The sequence below is a fragment of the Cyanistes caeruleus genome, chromosome 1 (genome assembly GCF_971803275.1).
Source record: "Cyanistes caeruleus chromosome 1, bCyaCae1.hap1.1, whole genome shotgun sequence".
In the NCBI taxonomy this organism is placed as follows: domain Eukaryota; kingdom Metazoa; phylum Chordata; class Aves; order Passeriformes; family Paridae; genus Cyanistes; species Cyanistes caeruleus.
The window spans coordinates 117,046,601-117,064,769 of NC_141701.1; the positions used below are offsets into that span (position 1 = coordinate 117,046,601).

Below are 18,169 nucleotides of genomic sequence, written 5' to 3' on the forward strand. Positions count from 1 at the left end.
TAGCAAATACTTAGAAAGCATTTAGATCACTTTTATGCAAGATATCTGGTCATTACGCAGAAATTTACCATGTTTTCTCTTGCACTAGAAATTACTTAAGCCATTTCCTATTTCTATGTATATTTTAAAAGGTCCTCTCTGTACTGTTCCATTATTTTGTTTCCATCTGCATGCAAATTTTTTTACTTAAAAATATTTACTTGCCCCTCCAAATAGTGTCCTTCAGGATGTATGCATTCAATCAAGATACTTTATGCATATACTGCAGTCAATGCTTAATGTTCAGTGGATTCTTAGATCCCAAAAGGATGATTTCAGAACTACTGAAGGTAGCATGATTCCATAAAAGATTTTGTGTCAGAAGTGGAGAATAACAACAAGTGGATTCTGGTTTCAGTATTAATTATATACACTTTATTATAGGACAACAGTTCTTTATTCATGGCCTCTGTTATGAGTTGGGTGAAATTTGAGGAGCAAAAATGGGCTTTGTGTGCCATCTAGTGGGATTGTTCAGGTTGTCTCACTAAAATTAATTCTTTGCTTAACAGAGATACTGCTAGTGATGTATTCATTTCAAAACGTTTGCTATCATTTCTCCATACTATTACCATTTTCTTTAGAAGCATAGCACTTTAGCTTGGAGGTGGTCAAATTCCATACCTGACCTGCAGGAAGAAATCCTGTCAGTATCTGTTCTTGTCCAAGAATTATTGATTTAATTAGGAATGTTACCACTACAGCAAAGAGCCTCATCACCATGTGAGAAAGTACTGATTTCTGTGAGCATGGAATAGACTTACAGCTAGAATTTGGTATAAAGTATTTTATGTCTTCACTTTAATGTAAATGACATTATTCCCTTGAAAAACCAAGATCCCAGGAAAAGAAATTGTTCTGTAAGTTTCTAACCCTCTTTAATGAACATATGCTTAAAATCTCCCAGAAAATTACAATGAAGTCCTTTTTTATTTTTCAGCGAAATCCAAGACCGGTGACTCACCAGTTCCAACAAAATTTAGATTATTACAAAGCACGTGGAGCAGACTTGATGAACAAAACCCGGTAAGCTATTTCTAAATATATGTTCAGCAAACTAAGACCTTACATAAACAAAATGTTTTAGGAGTCACGTTTATCCTAAACAGGAATTACCTAAGCAGTATTAGAAGCACATGTGTTTATTTCATGACATTTATTTCAAATCTGTCCCTTGACTGTTATTACATGAAAGAATTGAAATTTTTACACATAAAAATTTTGGAGTCACTCGCTGGCTTCATTTTAAGGGAGGCTGAAGACTTTTACACAGTGATATATATCCTAAAAACAGAGTAAAACATTGCCAGTGTGAGTTAGCTGAACTAATTCTGATAATGCACCTAATTGCAGTCTGGAGTATCCATGTACCAGAAGCTAAGTTGAATTAATATAAATCCAGTTTGAAGTAATTTTTACAAAACTTTTCCTCCCATCTTTTAGAAGTGGTTTGCATCAATAATGGCAGAATTCCTTGTCAAGGCCATAATATTTGGGTGGCCACAAGGTGGGTGCCGATGGCTGGTGGCTGCTGGTGGCTGTAGGTCAGTCCAGCACAAAACATAACGCTTCAATGGACACAGTCACCGGCAGCTTCTTGGGTTGCACATGGCCCCAGCTGTACCCTCTGCCTGCTGATTCTTGGGAACTTGCTGGCTTTTGGGCTTCTGCAACTCTGTCACATTCTGCTGAAATCAGCTAAATTAAAAGCCAACTAAAACTAAAATGGAGTAGTTTGAGAAGCTTTTAAGAAGGGACAAAGAAGCAGAAATTAAAGCTACGTAGGGTGATTGCAAAACCATCTTTTTCTTTATAAATCAGACTTTAAAGTTGCAGAAAGGTGTCAAAAATTACTGTATTCTATTGTATTTTCTTAATGTTTTTACTTATTCTTCTGAAAAATTGTCTCAAGTGTTGCCAAAAGTGGAAAAATAAGTTGTTTGAAGTTTCAAAAAGAAAGATTTCAAGGATTTTGAAAAAACAAGTAAAACATAAAGCCCAAACAAGAATGACACCTGCTGTAAACCTAAATTCCAAGAAAAAAAAATTCATTAAATCTGTGTAGAAAAATAAATTAATTGCACACATATACTCAGAATACACACCGAAGGAGATGGGAAGTTGTTTAGAATAATTCAGATAGAAGAAAATCTGGGATAAATTAATCTCAAGACAGGAACCGTTAGAGTAGGTCAGATATGATAAAACTGTTTCAGATCGGACTAGGGAAAGAACCGGAAGATGTAAAATGTTTCTGCAGTGAGCAGAGATGAATTAAATCAACTACCAGGTTTATTTCATCTTTTATTCCACAGGCTTAGTGATATGTTTAAAATATCTTGACAAATCTCTAATGCATATTGCTTATTTTGTCACATATAAAACTTTTTAATCGGTCATATTCATATATTTGTCTCTCATCTCTTGTAATGATTACTTACTGAAAAGAGAAATGCTTTTGAATAAGGCCTGCTTAAAACAAAACATTTCCATCTTAGCAGAAAACTGCAGAGATTGAATCATCTTCCTACTGCTAGTTTAAAAATACACCATTCACAGTCAAGGTCAATGATGCTTATTGTGATGAAACAAAATTGTTTGCTTCGTGGATGGAATTCATGTCTCCCTGATATTCATATTTTTAAACTGATGCCTTACTTTTAAATGCATCTGGTGATAACTCTACAACATAAATCAATCGGTATTTTTCTTGTAATTGTTGTGCATGTCTGGTACATTTAGATGGCTAAAATGTAGATTGATCCATGTTTAATAGCTGTAATCATCCTTTGCATTAATATATCAGACATTTAAGTGGTAAGAAATAGACACATTGTTCTTATTTTACTGAACTTCAGCTCACTTTTAATGTAAATCCTCCAGACATGTAGCACCTCACTATTGTTCATTTTCTGTCGTTCAGAGAAACTGCATAGATTTTACTTCACAATACAATTATAAAACCACCTCTTGAAAAGATATTTAGATAGCATCATTATTTATTTTTCATTAATTTATATATGTTCTGAGCTGCTCATTAGCAGTGTCAGTTTACAGAACAGCTGTATCACATCACAGGTTATTAGGAGCTGTGATAACTATCCTTTCTAGTTGTCATGTAGTTAGTTCTAAAACATTCTTGCATTTTATTGTTGGAAGCATTTCTAAAAATCATGTTTCGGACATAAAGGCTTGGAAATTGTTTATGTTTGTTGTTCCTCTAAAAGTCTCTTTCCAACCATCTGAAAAATGCAAATAAACTAATTTGTCCTGGTGTACATATATGTCAAAGCAGCAAATCGAACAGTGTAGAAGAAAAACTGACACCTTTTTATTAGGCAAAATATAGCTGAAAAATAAAGAAACAAGCTGCTAGACACAAATACACAGCTCTCTTTGTTTCCTGCATCTGTGCACTATCACAATTCTGAAGATACATTAAGCTCAAAGTGCCCAGTAGCTTTGTTGCTCAGGTGGTCTGCCAGTGTGGATCACTTACTTCCAGTAAATATAATTTTTTGTGCAAAGCCAAGGGGGTTTTTAGTGATTGTCAAAGTTCTAGACTTAGAGACAACGTAAACCTAGGACTCAATGTGCAAGCCATTATCTTCCTTCTAAGGTAATGTTTCAGGTGAGTGAGTGATATTTATCACCCCAAACTCCAACTTAAGTGATCATTTTCAGTAAACAGAGGGGAAAAAATATACTAAAGTTTGGGTTGACAGAATCTCAGCCAAGTTATTACTGCTATGAACCCCAAAACCAGCAATGTAATGAGATCTGTTGCAGCTGTTGATAACTGATTGAGATCCCATTCAGCTTGACCTCATCCATTAGCAGGTTCCTGTAGAAAGAAAAGAGAAAACTCAGCCTACTACAGGCAGATTATTACAAAGAAGTAATCCATTGAGTGTTGATTTACGTACCCAATTCTTTTTCTTGTCTGGCATAATCCAGTAGGCAGCAACTTCAGTTTGAAATGCTGACACTTGTGCTCCTGTGTCAATCACAAAAATAACAAAATAGTTAAAAGGGCACAGGGGAAAGGTGATTATCAATCTCCCTGGCTGTTTTCTGTGAGCCTTTGCATTTAAATCCACTGGCCATCCCTCATTCACAACTGGTTAATCTGTTAAATACAGGTTCTGGAGAGTCAGAGGGGACCAAAGTGTTGGACTCCTGATAGGGCTGCCCTTAGTGGGGTGACTCGTCCTTTGATCTTCAGTGGGAGTGTACTGGCAATACAAGTCTCAAGGGGTTGGTCTGGACAGGTTACCCTTTAGTGGCTGAAGTTGCTTAACAACTTAGACTTAAGCTATTTCTCAGAATCTCAACTTCAATCATAAGAAGTTCTTTTCACACTCCTTGTTGTTGCTTCCCCCTTTTCCAGAGGCTCTCCTCCAATTAATTTCATTACCAGAGGGAGTGAGGCTGTTAATTGCACAGCCTTCACAATGGTGGGTGAATGTCCATACCCTTGCAGGAGGCTGTTAAAGGTGTATTGCCCTCCTTTCCAAGCCCGTGCCAGCGGAGCAGTGGTTAAAGGTGCAGTATTGGCATTCAATTGCCTGAAATAAACTGGAAGCCACAACTCTGTGTTGGCTCCTTCACCACCCAGGCAGGACAGTTAGAAGCAGACTTTGAAACCATCTTGTAAATGCTCAGTCACATGGGTGCTTATATTGTGGCTGCTGGGTTTGCAGAGTTGGATGTTGCTGTTAGTGGAACCAAATCAGCTATAAGTTCAGAAATTCCATTTTGTGCTGCAGCAAAGATCCAGCACTGTGATACACCAGCAATCCTTGAATCACTCAGTGCAAGCACTGCATGGAGTGAGCACACTGCTGTCTCTGATTTTCTTTAGGGTCAGGGTCAGCAGACTTCTGCTTCTCATCCAGGAGCTGCCAAACATCCAAAAACTCTCCTCCTCCCCTTCAGCTGGGGGGTGTAAGCCTGGCCTCAGCAAAGCACCTGCAGCTTTTATGCATCTGTGATTGTTTGAGTCACTAACCACTAACACTTTGGTCCCTCACAACTACTCCATTTTCTTTTGAAACCATTTGGACCTCCTGCAACATTTTATAGTTCTGCAGATGCTTTCCTCATAGTGACTTTGTCAGTCATCATCAGGTGACTGTGGAAGGACTTTTTGTAACACCAGCAGCAATCAATAAAATCGGGAGACACAGAAACATCCTGTAATTATGATTTGGCAATCATTCTTTCCCAGCTTCCATAAATTGGGAAGCAACACTTGGTCCCAGTCTCTGCACTGCTGTTACTCCTAACAAATTTTAGATGCCATCTTTCTTCCTCACTAGTATATGGCAGAAGCACCCCATACAGCTTGGGGCTGTATCTTGTGAGTGTGCAGGCTCTCATACTTCCTTCTGATAGCTCTCCTTTTCTGTCTATTCTGAGTATCTATCCTGATTCTAAACAACACATCTGTTGTTATTTTCTGGGTGTGCTCTACATGTGTGTGCGTGTTTGTATTGTGTGTTCTAAAGAAACCTATCTCTGGAGACAAATAGAGAAATTATGGGAAGAGCAAAATCAAAATTACTCTTCCAGGTGTCTGCAGAAGTTACAAATTACCCGTATTAATTCATTTGTAGTTTATTTTTAGTTCAGCTTCCCCAAAACATTGTAAAGCTATTTTTCCCCAGTACAATGATTCTGTTGGTTTTAATTACATTTCTTCATGTTTTTAAAGAACAGCTTTTTATATCGTGGAAGTACAGATCAGTGAAATAAAACCTCAGGAGTGAAAAGGTCTTTGTGGTTATGATATATTTCTATGAAGGGTATTTCAAGCATTAATTATATAAGGTAGGGAATTATTGCATGAACAAATAGGAATGGCTTTGCTAATCTGTGGGTTATGTGAACACTTCCACTGGGAATTAGAAGGTTCTTTGCCTCTTTATTTTAGACAAATTAAATGGTTCGACAATTTCCTCATTCTTAATGTTGCATATAACTGTAGTGAATTAAATAGCCACTGTAGTTAAAAATAAAAAGTAGCAATTATAAGGATTGTGATTCAGTATATGTGTTATACCCTGAAGCAGTTCTTCAGAAAAATCACTTAAAAGTCAGGATTCCTGTTAAAAAGTGCTTGGCTTGAAATGACTGGGCTGGGCAGAAGGTGAACTCAGAGCAAGAGACATCTAGCTTTGCCAGCCTAAAAGGACAGTCCAGCGTTAGCTTTGCTTGCTGAAAGAAATGTTTGGGGTTGAGTAATTTTAAACATTGGAGAGAATTTAATCTAGCAGAAATAAATATTAAAGCTGTCTTTGAATAAGTGCAAAAATTCCATTTTATGAAGTTCTTGATTCTGTAGAGCCTGGATTGCTTTTTGTCACTCTTTTTTTCTTTTCTAAATTTAGGAAGGCAAATTAAGAAAATTGGTATAAACTCTCTTTGGTGTTAGTTTGCATTTTTCAGGGAGAAGGACCAAAAATTTTGTCCACTTCTGGTTGGGAAAAATTCATACCACACCCAGACCACCTTTGTATGTATTCCAGTGCAACTGTAGTAAACACTTCTTTTTAATTTTCAAATCTTGGAATTTATCTCCAAGTTTTGAAGAACGACACATGTATGGCTATGCCTGTCCAAACCATTGGAAATGATGCAATGATTTCTCCTCTTCTTTTCTCAGTGCCAGTGCTAAAGCTGCCCCTCTGAACATTAACAAAGTCTCCAACAGCTTACTGAATTTTGGCCGAAAGCTCATTGCTCCAGCCATGGCTTCAGGTGGGGCAGTGGGCACTCCTGCTGGCGGGAGCAGCTTCCCTCCCTCTTCAATGCCAAGCAGGAGCACAGTGGAAGCCCCTCAGCACCACCAGCACCATCAGCACCACCAGCAGCAGCACCACCACCAGCACCACCAGTCACAGCAGCAGAGGATGATGAAGTCTGAAAGCATGCCAGTTCAGCTGGGCAAAGGTAAAGGGGAAATGTGTGGCAGCACCATGACTGAGGGAACCTTTGGTGTACATCTTTAGGGCTGAAGAAAGTTCTTTCTTCTATTCATTTTTATATCAACATGTACATTTTTGGAAGAAACTGCAAAAAAAAGTATTTTGTTAGGCAGGATGCCTATGCCAGGTACAACAGCAGGTTTGCAGTGCAATACAGAATTAGAAGATATATCAAGAATGTACAAATACTGTAAGAAGTTTTGAACTTTTAAAAATACATTAACTAGAAACTATCAGGCAGGCCAACAAACTTAATCATTACCATAAACATGAGCCAATTAATTTTTCAGATTTTTAGATGCAACCTTTTTTTAACCGGAAGACTAATTTCATACATGATTTTTCAGGTTATTGGCAAAAAATGCCATGAATAGCAGTATTAGCTAAATACATAATAACAAGTGAAGGAAGTTAGAGAGTAATTCTTAATAAAAAATTCTTATTCCCTTTAGAATGTGTGGATCTTATTTAAGAAGTTATTTGAACCATAATACGAATTTGTCTTTTAATAATTTGTGATAGCCCTCTGCACTTTTAGTAAACACTGCATCTTTTCTTCATAAGTCTTTCTTTTTATATTTCTTGAGGACAGCTTATTCAAACAACAAATTCACAAGCTCAGCTTTGGTAGTTGTTTGCTATACTCTGCCACACTCAAGGTAGGTTACTGCTTTTCATCTTCAGCCAGTCCATGGCAGTATGTGCTTTTCAAGGAGTATGTAGAGCAAAACAGTATCTGCTGCTTTTAGCATCTCATCCAGTGTCATGGTTATGAGCTTGAGGGCTGCTGCTGGTTGCCCTGAACCTTTGCATAGGATTGCATCTTCTTTTTTTTTTTTTGTCACCAGATTTGAAAGTGTAAAAGAAGGGAAATAACACTTCATAGCTGAAGTTGGTGTTCTTCCTCTTTCCTGTGGCACCCATATGGTCCAAAGGCCCTTTCATGATGCATGGCATCCCCAGCAGACAGTGAGGGAGCAGAACTGAAAGGTACAGCTGTTCCTTTGGAGCAGACACATACAGGTACTTCTGTAAGGGCTGCTGCAGCTGATGGGCAAAATCCAGATATGCAGCTTCTCTCAGTTACAGAAGAATCTCAAAACTTGCTCCAGCAAGGGTTTTACAGTGCAGAGGGGAAACTGAAGTGCAGTGAAATTTTGATGATGCAAATGCCATTCACAACAGTGGAAGTAAAATTAGGTGTAGAACAAAATTATTTACACTGTTTCAGAGAGACTTTTTATTTTTTTGTTTTCCATAATTCCCCTATGACATTATTCTCTTTTTTCCCTCTTGAGTTTAAAAGTGGTCCTTGGGTTGCTGTTTTCTTTCCCTGTTTAATATAATAAAAGCATACTATTTGAAGCAACTTCTATAGATGGAATTGACTGTAGCTCAATCTTTATGTGGCTGCTAAAGGATGGCCTGTTGTATGTGCTAATTAACATGTTGTATCATCAGGAAATGCACCTGATACTTTCCATGCAGGAGTCAGAATAAAAAATTGTAGTTATGTTTGGTCATTGTCATGTACAAGCTGTGCACATATTGCTCTATCAACAGGAATACAGAGATTTGTTAAAGTTGTGAAGAATTTATGATGTAGGGCACAAAGCATTTTCATGGTAAGAGGAAAAATCATACTGCGTCTTCTTCTGAAGTGTATTCTGTCTATCCATATTTGGTACAGCCTTTGCAGAAGTAATTTAAGGACAACAAAATGTACATATACTATTCTTTAATAGGTTTAGATGACAGTTTTCTTTTATATATTAGTGCCATGCTTGTTGCTGCAGACCTGTACAGTTAAAAGTATTTTGCCTATAATTGTATAGAAATTTCAAATGATGGCAGCTATGTTTGCAAGTGCTATAATTTATATTTTTAAAGAGAGAAAAAAACCAACAAAAGTAAATAGAGAATGTTTTTAGAGGCTTCCCAGTGAATTCTCTCTGAAGTAAATTTAAATGTTCAGAAAAAAAATCCCTATTTGCAATGACTCCATGGTGGAGACATGCTAAAAAAGCCTTTTGAAGGGCTGCAGGGACCTTTGTAAACGGCACAATCTCCATCACACCTTAAAAACAAGAGTATGCCTTTTCTGTTCTGTGGAGGGCAGTAACACCACCTCAGGAAAGAGCTGTACAGTAAATGAGGGCACTCTCTGCAGGTATGAGAAGCTGCCAGTACTTCTATCCCAGACACCGAGATTTAGGATTTAAAATATATTCATACTGTCAGAAGCTCTTGTTCCACTCATGTTTGTGCTGAACTTTCTAGCTTCTATACTGGCTTTTTTCTAGATCTGGATTCTGATGTGGGTTTTGAGTATCTAAAAGCTATTTCGCATGGTTTGGAAATACAAGGCTCCCAAGTCACTAATTAGCTATCACTAATTGTCTCCTGTTCTTGTTCTTCACTGTGTGTTCAGCTCTCCTTAGCCTTCTGGAGCTTGGTTATCTTAGCTGAGGTAGGCAGAGACATAGATTTAGGATTTAAATTGATAGATATTTGCACTTCCAGTGAAGTATCTGTAATACTTTACAGATATTCAGTTCGACAGTATAACAGGCCAAAGTGCTGTAAATCTAACAGGCATCAAGAAATAAAATAAAATAAAATAAAATAAAATAAAATAAAATAAAATAAAATAAAATAAAATAAAATAAAATAAAATAAAATAAAATAATTCTTTTTTTCTCTTATTAGTCTTTTCATATTTTGAATACTCAAGTAGTGCTGATAATTTGAATTAATATGTATAAATTTATAAGTTTGAAGAGATTAAATTAATTGGCTGATCTACTTTGTGAAGAAGTCCTTGGTAACAAAATACCTTGCAGGACTGTAAAAATAATTCTATCCCAGCTTTAACAGCTCTGTGTCAACAGAGTTGCCACTCACAAACCAGCTACCATTCATGCTGCCATACTCTAGAAGAGGGATGATTGGGTTGCAGAATCAGTTGTAATTATTTCTCACTCCAAAATTTTGGTACTTGCTGAATTTCTGTAAGGAAAAAAAAAATGCATATAATTTAGATAATGTAAATGGAAAAACAGCAGACTGAAAAAAAAAAATCCCAACATAATTGCAAGTCTGTAATTCCAGATGAGTCTTCAGCATTACAAATCACAGCTGAACAAAGTATCCAGACACCTAATTGGAAATTCAGTTCCTCCTAATAATATATTAATCCCATTCAGCCTGTCCTCAGCACAGAAGAAGATCGGGTATCATTACTGATTACTTATGCAAGGTAGCCTGCTTACAGAAGAAGGATTAAAACATTCTCTTGATCCTGCGCTGTGAAGTAATACATTGGCACAAAAGTTGAATTCAGATACTGAGTTTATTGGATTTTCAGTTGAGGTGGTTATTTTGAAAGATAAAAATATTGGTAATGAAAAAAACATGGGAAAAAACCACAATTGTTGTCCTGTGTGTTGCAGTGGATCCTTCATCATTCAGAAACTGGATATTCTTTGATTACCAAATGGCAGTGTATTGCCAAGAAAAGAAGCATTTCTCTTTCTCTTCTTCCCTGATAGTGCCAGATACCGTTTTCCTTCTAGGTCATTTCATGGTGAAACCCAAAAGGCTTTTGATGTGAATGCAGCTTTATCACAAGGATACGTTAGAGGACCAGTTTAAAGGCAAAGTTCTGCTGAAACTGTATTTAAAGAATTTCCAGGCTACTTTTTGTTTTTATGAGTTGATACTACTGTGCTATTTGCTGTAACACAAACAGAATTACGGTAGCCACCACATATGCCCTAAAGAAATGATCCCCCAATTTTGAATTATGAAGTATCTCTAGAAAATAAGTATGCTTTTCATATGGATAAAGTGTCCTTATTAATCGAACTGAGTACAAATTGAAGGAATAAAACACAGATTGACAAATGTGGGGTTTTTTCCTATTTAAAAACATACACATATTATTAGGAAATTATGAATTTTTTTGACAGTAAGGATACAACTTCTGAGCTCCTCAGTGTAAGAGAGACATGGAGTGAGTCCAGTGGAGGGCTCCAAAGATTAGGGGTCTGAAGCACTTCACTTACGAGGAAAGGCTGAGGGAGCTGGAACTGTGGTGTCAGGAAGAGAAGATGGAGAAGGGATAGTATCTAAAGGGAGGTGTGAAGAGGATGGAGCTTGGAGCTTGGCTTGGAGATGCCAAGCAGTAGCACAAGAGGCAATGGGCAGAAACTGAAGCACAGGAAATTCCACCTGAGTATGAGGAAGAACTTCCTTACTGTGTGAGTGACCAGGCCTTGGAACAGATTACCCAGAGAAGTTGTGGAGTCCCCTTTCCTGGGGATACTCAGAAGCCATCAGGACACAGTCCTGAGTAATGTGCCCTAGGGGACCCTGCTTGAGCAAGGGCCTTGGCCAGGTGACCTCCAGTGGTCTTCCAACCTCAGCCATTCTGTGAAGGTCCCAGCTAGTAAGAATAACACTGTCTGTAAAGTGTCAGCGACAGAACAGGTTTGACTCTTAAGTTTAGATTTTGATATAAATCATCGCTTAAAAGCACTGGGGTTCTGCAGCTTGTGACTACGGGTTACCCAACCTTCCTGTTTCCTTTTGCCTGTCCCTACAGCGCTCTCTCACAATGTCCTTTCTGTTCAAAGCAGGGTGCTCCGGCTGAACCCCCAAAGCTGCGGCTCTTCCCTGGGGCGAGCTGCAGCGGCGGGGCCGCGCTAACGCTGTTGTTTGTTTGCCAGGCGAGGCGGGCGAGGCGGCGCCGCCGGGGCCGGCCCAGGCCCAGCAGCATCCCCCGGCCACCACAGGTAGGCCCGGGCGGCGCCCGCCGTCACTGCCGCTGTCCCTCCACCGAGCGCCGCTGTTGTGCCGGCAGAGAGCTCGGCTCCTCCGCGTCCCTCCCGACCGCTCTGTGTGTCTGGGTGTGTGTGTCTGCCTGTCTGTGTGTCTGTGCGTGTGTGTGTGTGTGTGTTTGTGTGTCTGGCTGTGCGTGTGTGTGTGTGTTTGTGTGTCTGTGTGTGTGTGTTTGTGTGTGCATATGTGCGTGTGTCTGTGTATGTGCGTGTGTCTGTGTGTGTCCGTACATGTGTGTGTGCACCTGTGTCTGTGCATCTGTCTGCGTGTGTGTCCCTGAGTGTCTGTGCGTGTGAATGCGTGTGTATGCGTCTGTGTCTGTGTCTCTGTGTGTCTTGGGCATGTGTGTCTCTGTGAGTCTGTGTGTCTGTGTGTCTGTGTGTGTCTCCGTGTGTCTGTGTCTCTGTGACTTTTCACTGGCATCTGCCCTGCGTCAGCATCCATCTGTATTACAAGCCTCTGTGCTCTTGCCCATTTCCCACTCTGTCATGGGGGGCCAGTTCCACCATCATTGTCCCTTTTAGCTGCATTACTTCCCTCTTGTTATATTTGGGGCAGGTATTTTGGGCTGAACATCTACTGTAATGCTCTTGACTAACAGGGAGCTTACCTGCCTTGGCTGAAAAAAAAAGTATGGATTTGTGTGATGAGGTGGTTTGAATCAATTTTAAAAGTACTGGAAGTCTTTGTTCCAAATTCACTGTAAGAGAAAAAGGGAAACTAATTTATCTGAAAAGTTTTATAAAACTCATCTCATTCTTTTTGCAAATTTAAATACCCTACATCTTCACTATGGCAAATACAGACAGATGAGCAGATCCAAATGGTTTTGAATTATATATGGTGCCATACTTCTGTTCTTCTTGGTATCTTTGTCCTTGCTCTCCTTATAGCTGTGAAATCTATTATTTTCCTCTGTACTGACCAAACAGAATGAGCCATAAGTTTTGTATGTCTTTTTTGCATCTTCCTCTGATTTTTCATATATTTTAGCAGAGACCCCCCAGAGTTCCTGGGCATATCCCCCATAACTTAACTCAAATTTAGTAAGATCTGAAGCTCACTTTCATTGTAAGTCTTCACCTTCTCCTTGCCATCATCTTTTACTTTATTATACAGCCCAATTATTGATCACATTAAATTTAAATTATCATTCTTTTCAAGACATTGGAGGTCTCCACAATACCCTTGTGATGGGTATGTCTCCCTTTTTCCACTGCCCCATCTGTGTGTTTTCCAAATGGTTTTGAGGCAGAGCATTTGTCACCCTGGGGTCAGTGCCAGTATCATTAGCAACAGGCAAGTAGTGAGCCACTTAGAAGCCAGCACATGGAGATAACGTTGCTCCTTTCTGCCTCAGAAATGGATGTATTTTTAGCGTGTGAAATCCTGTGCATCATTACTGTGAACTATTTATGCATTTTAGAACGTATATATATATATTTTTGAAACATCCTACGCGGTAATGTGTTCTGACTACTGCGTAAGTCAGGGATCCTTACATATTTGTTCTGTGTGCTTCGTAAGCATGTATTTGATTTCCATGTTTATGGGGTTTCTTCAGCCTGTTTTATATAGGTTTTAGGACCTTCTGGTATATGCTTAGGTGGTCAGAGATTAGATTTCTAATAATGTATTTATCTGATATTGACAGAATTAGCAGATGAAAATGAGAGTTTTGATTCAGTGGTGTTCTCATGTTGCTGATTAAGCTGCTAAAGAAGGAGGACATGGAGTTTAGTTATTAACTGTACTTTATTGCAAACTTTATGTATTTTTATTCTACATGAAGGGTAAGACTTTTTTTTTTCTCTTCTTTTTTTTTCTTTTTTTTTTTTTTCTTGAGGAATAACCCAAAATTATAAACTCTGTCCCATTACCTTCTTGTGAAGCTATTGAGTGAGCAGAATGTACCACACTGCACATTAAGAAAGATGTAAAATCAGTAAGACACAGAGTAGAGAAGATGCAAATGGCATTTGTGTCATTGTCCTGAGATCCCCAAATCTTGGTGTTGGTGCTACAGTGTTGTTTCCAAGGTGATGTGAGGGCTGTTGATGCCTCCATGCATACGTGATACATATGAAGAACTTCAGAAGCAACATGGTGACTCAGATAAATGTTGTTGCAGCAGCTTCCTTTAAGATTTGGTCTCAGTGATCTTTGTGGGTCTCTTCCAAGTCAGAATATTCTGTGATTCATTAAATTTCTATATTGGGAAAATTATAGAGATTTTTTTTTTTTCCCCTCACATTAAGGCAAACAGATACAACTGGTGTGACCTGTCTTTGAGCTTTCATATTTACAGTTGTAAAAACAATGACTCCTCTGGAAATTAGAAAAGCCTATCATAATCCAAGAATTCTGCTTTATGAGTTGCAACACACTGTAATTATTCATAAGTGCTGGTCTTTCTGTCTTAGTTCTCAATTATATCCTCAAATAATCCATGTCACAGCACTGTTCACAGGATTGGATGCAGAATAAAAAATATCGCCTCTTAATTATAATTTCCCCAGATTTGCTTATTCATGCAGAAGGATCAGTTGCATCCTAGTCTTTCTTCTTACTTGGATATCAAACAAACAGATATAGTATTTTATCGCTTCTGGTTTACTGTATCTCTGTCTTAGTTTAACTAGATCTTGTATTGCTCTTATTTTTTATTTTAACTATATATTTTATAGGCCATAAGAGGCAGACTGTTCAAAGCTCTTAGTGTTATTTGAGCAAATTCCCTTTTAGGACAATTGTATTATTCTATCCACAAAATCTTCTTTGGTTATGAAAGTAGTTGCATATTCTGTTCCTCTGAACTGTGATCCATCTTTTGAAGTATAGCTGATTGTAGTGGCTATGAGGATGCTTCTCTGTCTTCTCAATTTCTTACTATATTTTTGACATTTTATTCTTAGACCTGAAAGACAGAATATAGAAAAAAAAAAATCTTCACACATCATTTTTTCTTATTGTTTTTCCAAACTGTATAATTTCATGTGTGTGGGTTCCTCAAAAATATTTAAAGTGTTCTTCTCTCAATATTATCTGTGAATTTTTACCACATAATCTGCTTATTTGCAGGTGAAGTCTGTTAAGTCCAGGCCATACAGTGCAGACTATGTGAAAAATACACATCACTCGTTGTTTGGGGCTTTTTTTGTTTGTTTAAATCTTGACCCTATGGGGAATATATCTTCCTATTACCAGAATGGTAAAGAGAGACTATTTAATCTGATACATACTTAATAAATATTTTTCTGTTGCACTTTACTCTGTCCACCAAATAGATATTTTTTACGTTTAGCATTTATATTGGCTGCTCTTGCTTAGCTGCGTGAACTGCTTTTATAAATGCTTTATTTGCTAAAATATGTGATTCCATCTGTTCCAAAACTATTTTTAAGTTTACGTACTGCAAAAGTACACTTCCATTGTAAATTGCCACTATGAAATGCATAAAATGTCTTTTTCTTACATAAAAGCAAGTGTAAGGACAATGATGTTGCCAAGTGACATGATTTTATCCTAAACTTAGAAATTTTCGGAACATTTCCTTGCAACTGAATTATTTCTGCTGTTGGCCGTGCAGTATTTTCTCCTTTTTCATCTCCAGAGTTATTTACAGTGTACTTGATTAATGCATATCCCATTTGTCTATAAAATTTGAAGGCAAAAGTTAAGTGAGATCTACAACAGCCTCTGTCTCATGTGCTTCTAAGGAAACTCTTCAGACTAGATGGTAGGTAGCAAGTGCCTGGAGGAGGACTGTGAAGAAATAGAAAAATCCAGTTGAATGGAATTGGTGGGAAGTAAAGAATATGTAAAGAAGGAAGTTAGAACAAGAAGTTGCAGAAGAGAGAGTGTGGAGGGATCTGAAGAAGAGATGGAGGCAGACAAGTTTACAGAAACATGAGAAGCAGGGCATAAGATGTAGGAGAGTTATAGGAGAGGTGAGCAGAATAAAGCAACAGAGAATGAAGAACAAGGTGGGAAGCAATTTATATGAGTTTTCTTCTAGAAAATGTTCAGATCCTTTTTTGGGTTTTGTCATTTAAGGTCTGTTTATTCACATGTGAAGTTTTGTTCTTTGCTAGTTCAGTCTCTTTGCATTTAACAGTCTCCTTGCAAAAAGTGTATTTCAAATAAGTCTGTATTTTTTCCCTTAAGAAAATGTGAATGATTTAATTGCCAGGATCATACTTGATGCTATAGATGGTAGCATGAAAGCACATCAAAACAGAGGAAAGGAAAAAGAACATAAACCCTCTTATCAGAATAACCATGAAACAAGAGACAGAGAGAATTCTTGAGCATTAGCTTTACATGCTATTTAACTTTTTTCCAGAATGGAAAACTCTACAGTTTCATTGAGTCTTTCTAGCTTGACTTCATCATACACATGATAAAGAGATGTTTTAAACTAGCATCTGTCCTAAGGCAATATTTTCTTAATGAAATTTGATGAAAACTGACATACTGGGGTTGTTTTTTTTTCCCCTCCTGGAACTAAAGAAAACAAAATTTTAATTTAAAAATTTGAAAACACATTGTAAGCCCCAACTAGAAGAGATGGTCCTTAACAGAGGCTGCCTGATGCAGACACTGCCATGGTGGACCAACCCAGGCTTCTCCCCAGATGTCTTCACTACAATAATGGACAATGCTGGATTCTTTTCAAAAGCTCCATGAGATGACTATAAGTAAATATTAAGTAGACTTCATCAAAGTATCTGTTAGGTGGAGATGGCATTAAAATTTGAGGCATGAGAACTTTCATTTGGAAACTTAACTTATTTCTTTTTCCTGTTTAAAGTCTAAATATTGTGATCTAGATATTCAGTGTCCAACCCACTTTTGGAATCTGAAGCTCTTGTGGTTAGCATTCTTTGCCAAATTTTATAGATGGAAAAAACTATTTCCATTGTAGTGTTGATGACATGAGATTTTATTTTTTTTTATTATGAAATGGTACTTTGCTCATTTTGCCACACAGGGCATGAAGTTCCTCAGTCTGTGGATATATTAGGGTGCATATATTGAGGTGATATTTATATATATATATGTGTGTGTGTGCATGTGTATATATATATGTGTGTGTGTGTGTATATATATATATGTATGTATGCATATATATATATAATATACATACATAATTTAGCATATATATATAGATACAGGTTTGTACTAGTGTATGTTTGTGTATATATCTATATATACACAAAGATTTTGTGTTCTTCTCTCATACAGAACTTAAGTTCTATGTGAGAACAGTCCTTCAATCTCTCAGTGCATGCTGACACACATCAACATTTCGTTCTGTGTTGGGCTGTCTGTGACTCTCAATCAATGTCAATTAAGACAAGGAAGTCTTTGTGGGAAAAGAAAATGCCCACTGATTAAGTGTTTTGGTTTTTTATACTTGCTTTACAGGCCAAAGTTCAAAAAACATCAGTTCATCTCCAAGCATAGAGAGCTTGTCTGGAGGACGTGAATTTACAGGATCTCCACCTTTGTCTGCATCAAAAAAGGATTCTTTCTTCAGCACCATCTCCCGCTCACGTTCCCAAAGCAAAACTATGAGCAGAAAAGAGTCGGTGGGTTCTTTTAACTTCTTTAAGCTATTCTAATGTCATACTGCATTATTCATTAGAAACGCTCATTTCTTCCATACATTGTGAGCATTTGCACTTGGAAGTGTTTCCCTAAGCATGCATTAATGGCCAAAGCAAAAATGAGCTATTTAAACTTTTTGTGTTGAGTGACATATTATGACTCCATTATGGCTTCCATCCTGTTATCCTGCGTGAAATGAAACTGTGAAAGTGCCTGTTGCCTCTGAGAAAGACAAGAGAAGTCCTGTAAGATTCTTTGCTTTGTTAGACTTTTGCTGTAGTCCTGAAGTTAATAAACACTTCAGTGGGAAGCTAGAATGCTCAGCAGATCCAAACATGTCCATCTGTTGTCCCTGATATTCCTTAATACATCAGAGGTTTCCCAGTGTCTGTAGCATCTGTAGTCTGCAGTCACAGTTCTATTTCTTACACAGCTCAGACCTTCCATTTGGTCACAAGAAGCTAGTATTTAAACAGATTGTTCTCATCCAGGAAAATCAGCTCTTATCATGGGTATGTTCCAAAGAAATTCTCATCCCATCCAAGATGTTTTAGGAGCTCTACCTTGATAAACTACGTATGCCAGGGAACATGAGGATTCTTGTTTTTTCTCTAGACGCATTTCCCCTTGTCTCTCTGCTGACAAGAACGGTTGCATAGTAGATGTAATAAGTTGTATTTTTTGTA

The 18,169-nt window shown here is 37.7% G+C and overlaps 1 protein-coding gene and 1 long non-coding RNA gene across 28 annotated transcripts in view; one reads left to right on the forward strand and one right to left on the reverse strand.

Moving 5' to 3' along the window:
* Window positions 1–18,169, forward strand: part of TBC1D5 (TBC1 domain family member 5) — a 316,569-nt gene that overhangs the window by 257,291 nt on the left and 41,109 nt on the right. For 16 of the 27 annotated variants that reach the window (XM_086852156.1, XM_086852117.1, XM_086852126.1 and 13 more), the window contains 3 exons: window positions 980–1,065; window positions 6,707–6,993; window positions 17,301–17,464. In XM_086852156.1, coding sequence (XP_086708282.1) covers window positions 980–1,065; window positions 6,707–6,993; window positions 17,301–17,464 — 537 coding nt within the window. Of the gene's footprint in view, window positions 1–979; window positions 1,066–6,706; window positions 6,994–11,758; window positions 11,825–17,300; window positions 17,465–18,169 lie in introns of all 27 variants that reach the window. The other 11 variants (XM_086852083.1, XM_086852111.1, XM_086852165.1 and 8 more) reach the window with 1 other exon arrangement.
* Window positions 392–6,708, reverse strand: LOC111923458 (uncharacterized). Its single transcript, XR_015276833.1, has 2 exons — window positions 3,966–6,708; window positions 392–3,883 (listed from the first exon to the last, which is right to left on the reverse strand). It is a non-coding gene; the product is annotated as an uncharacterized LOC111923458 (long non-coding RNA).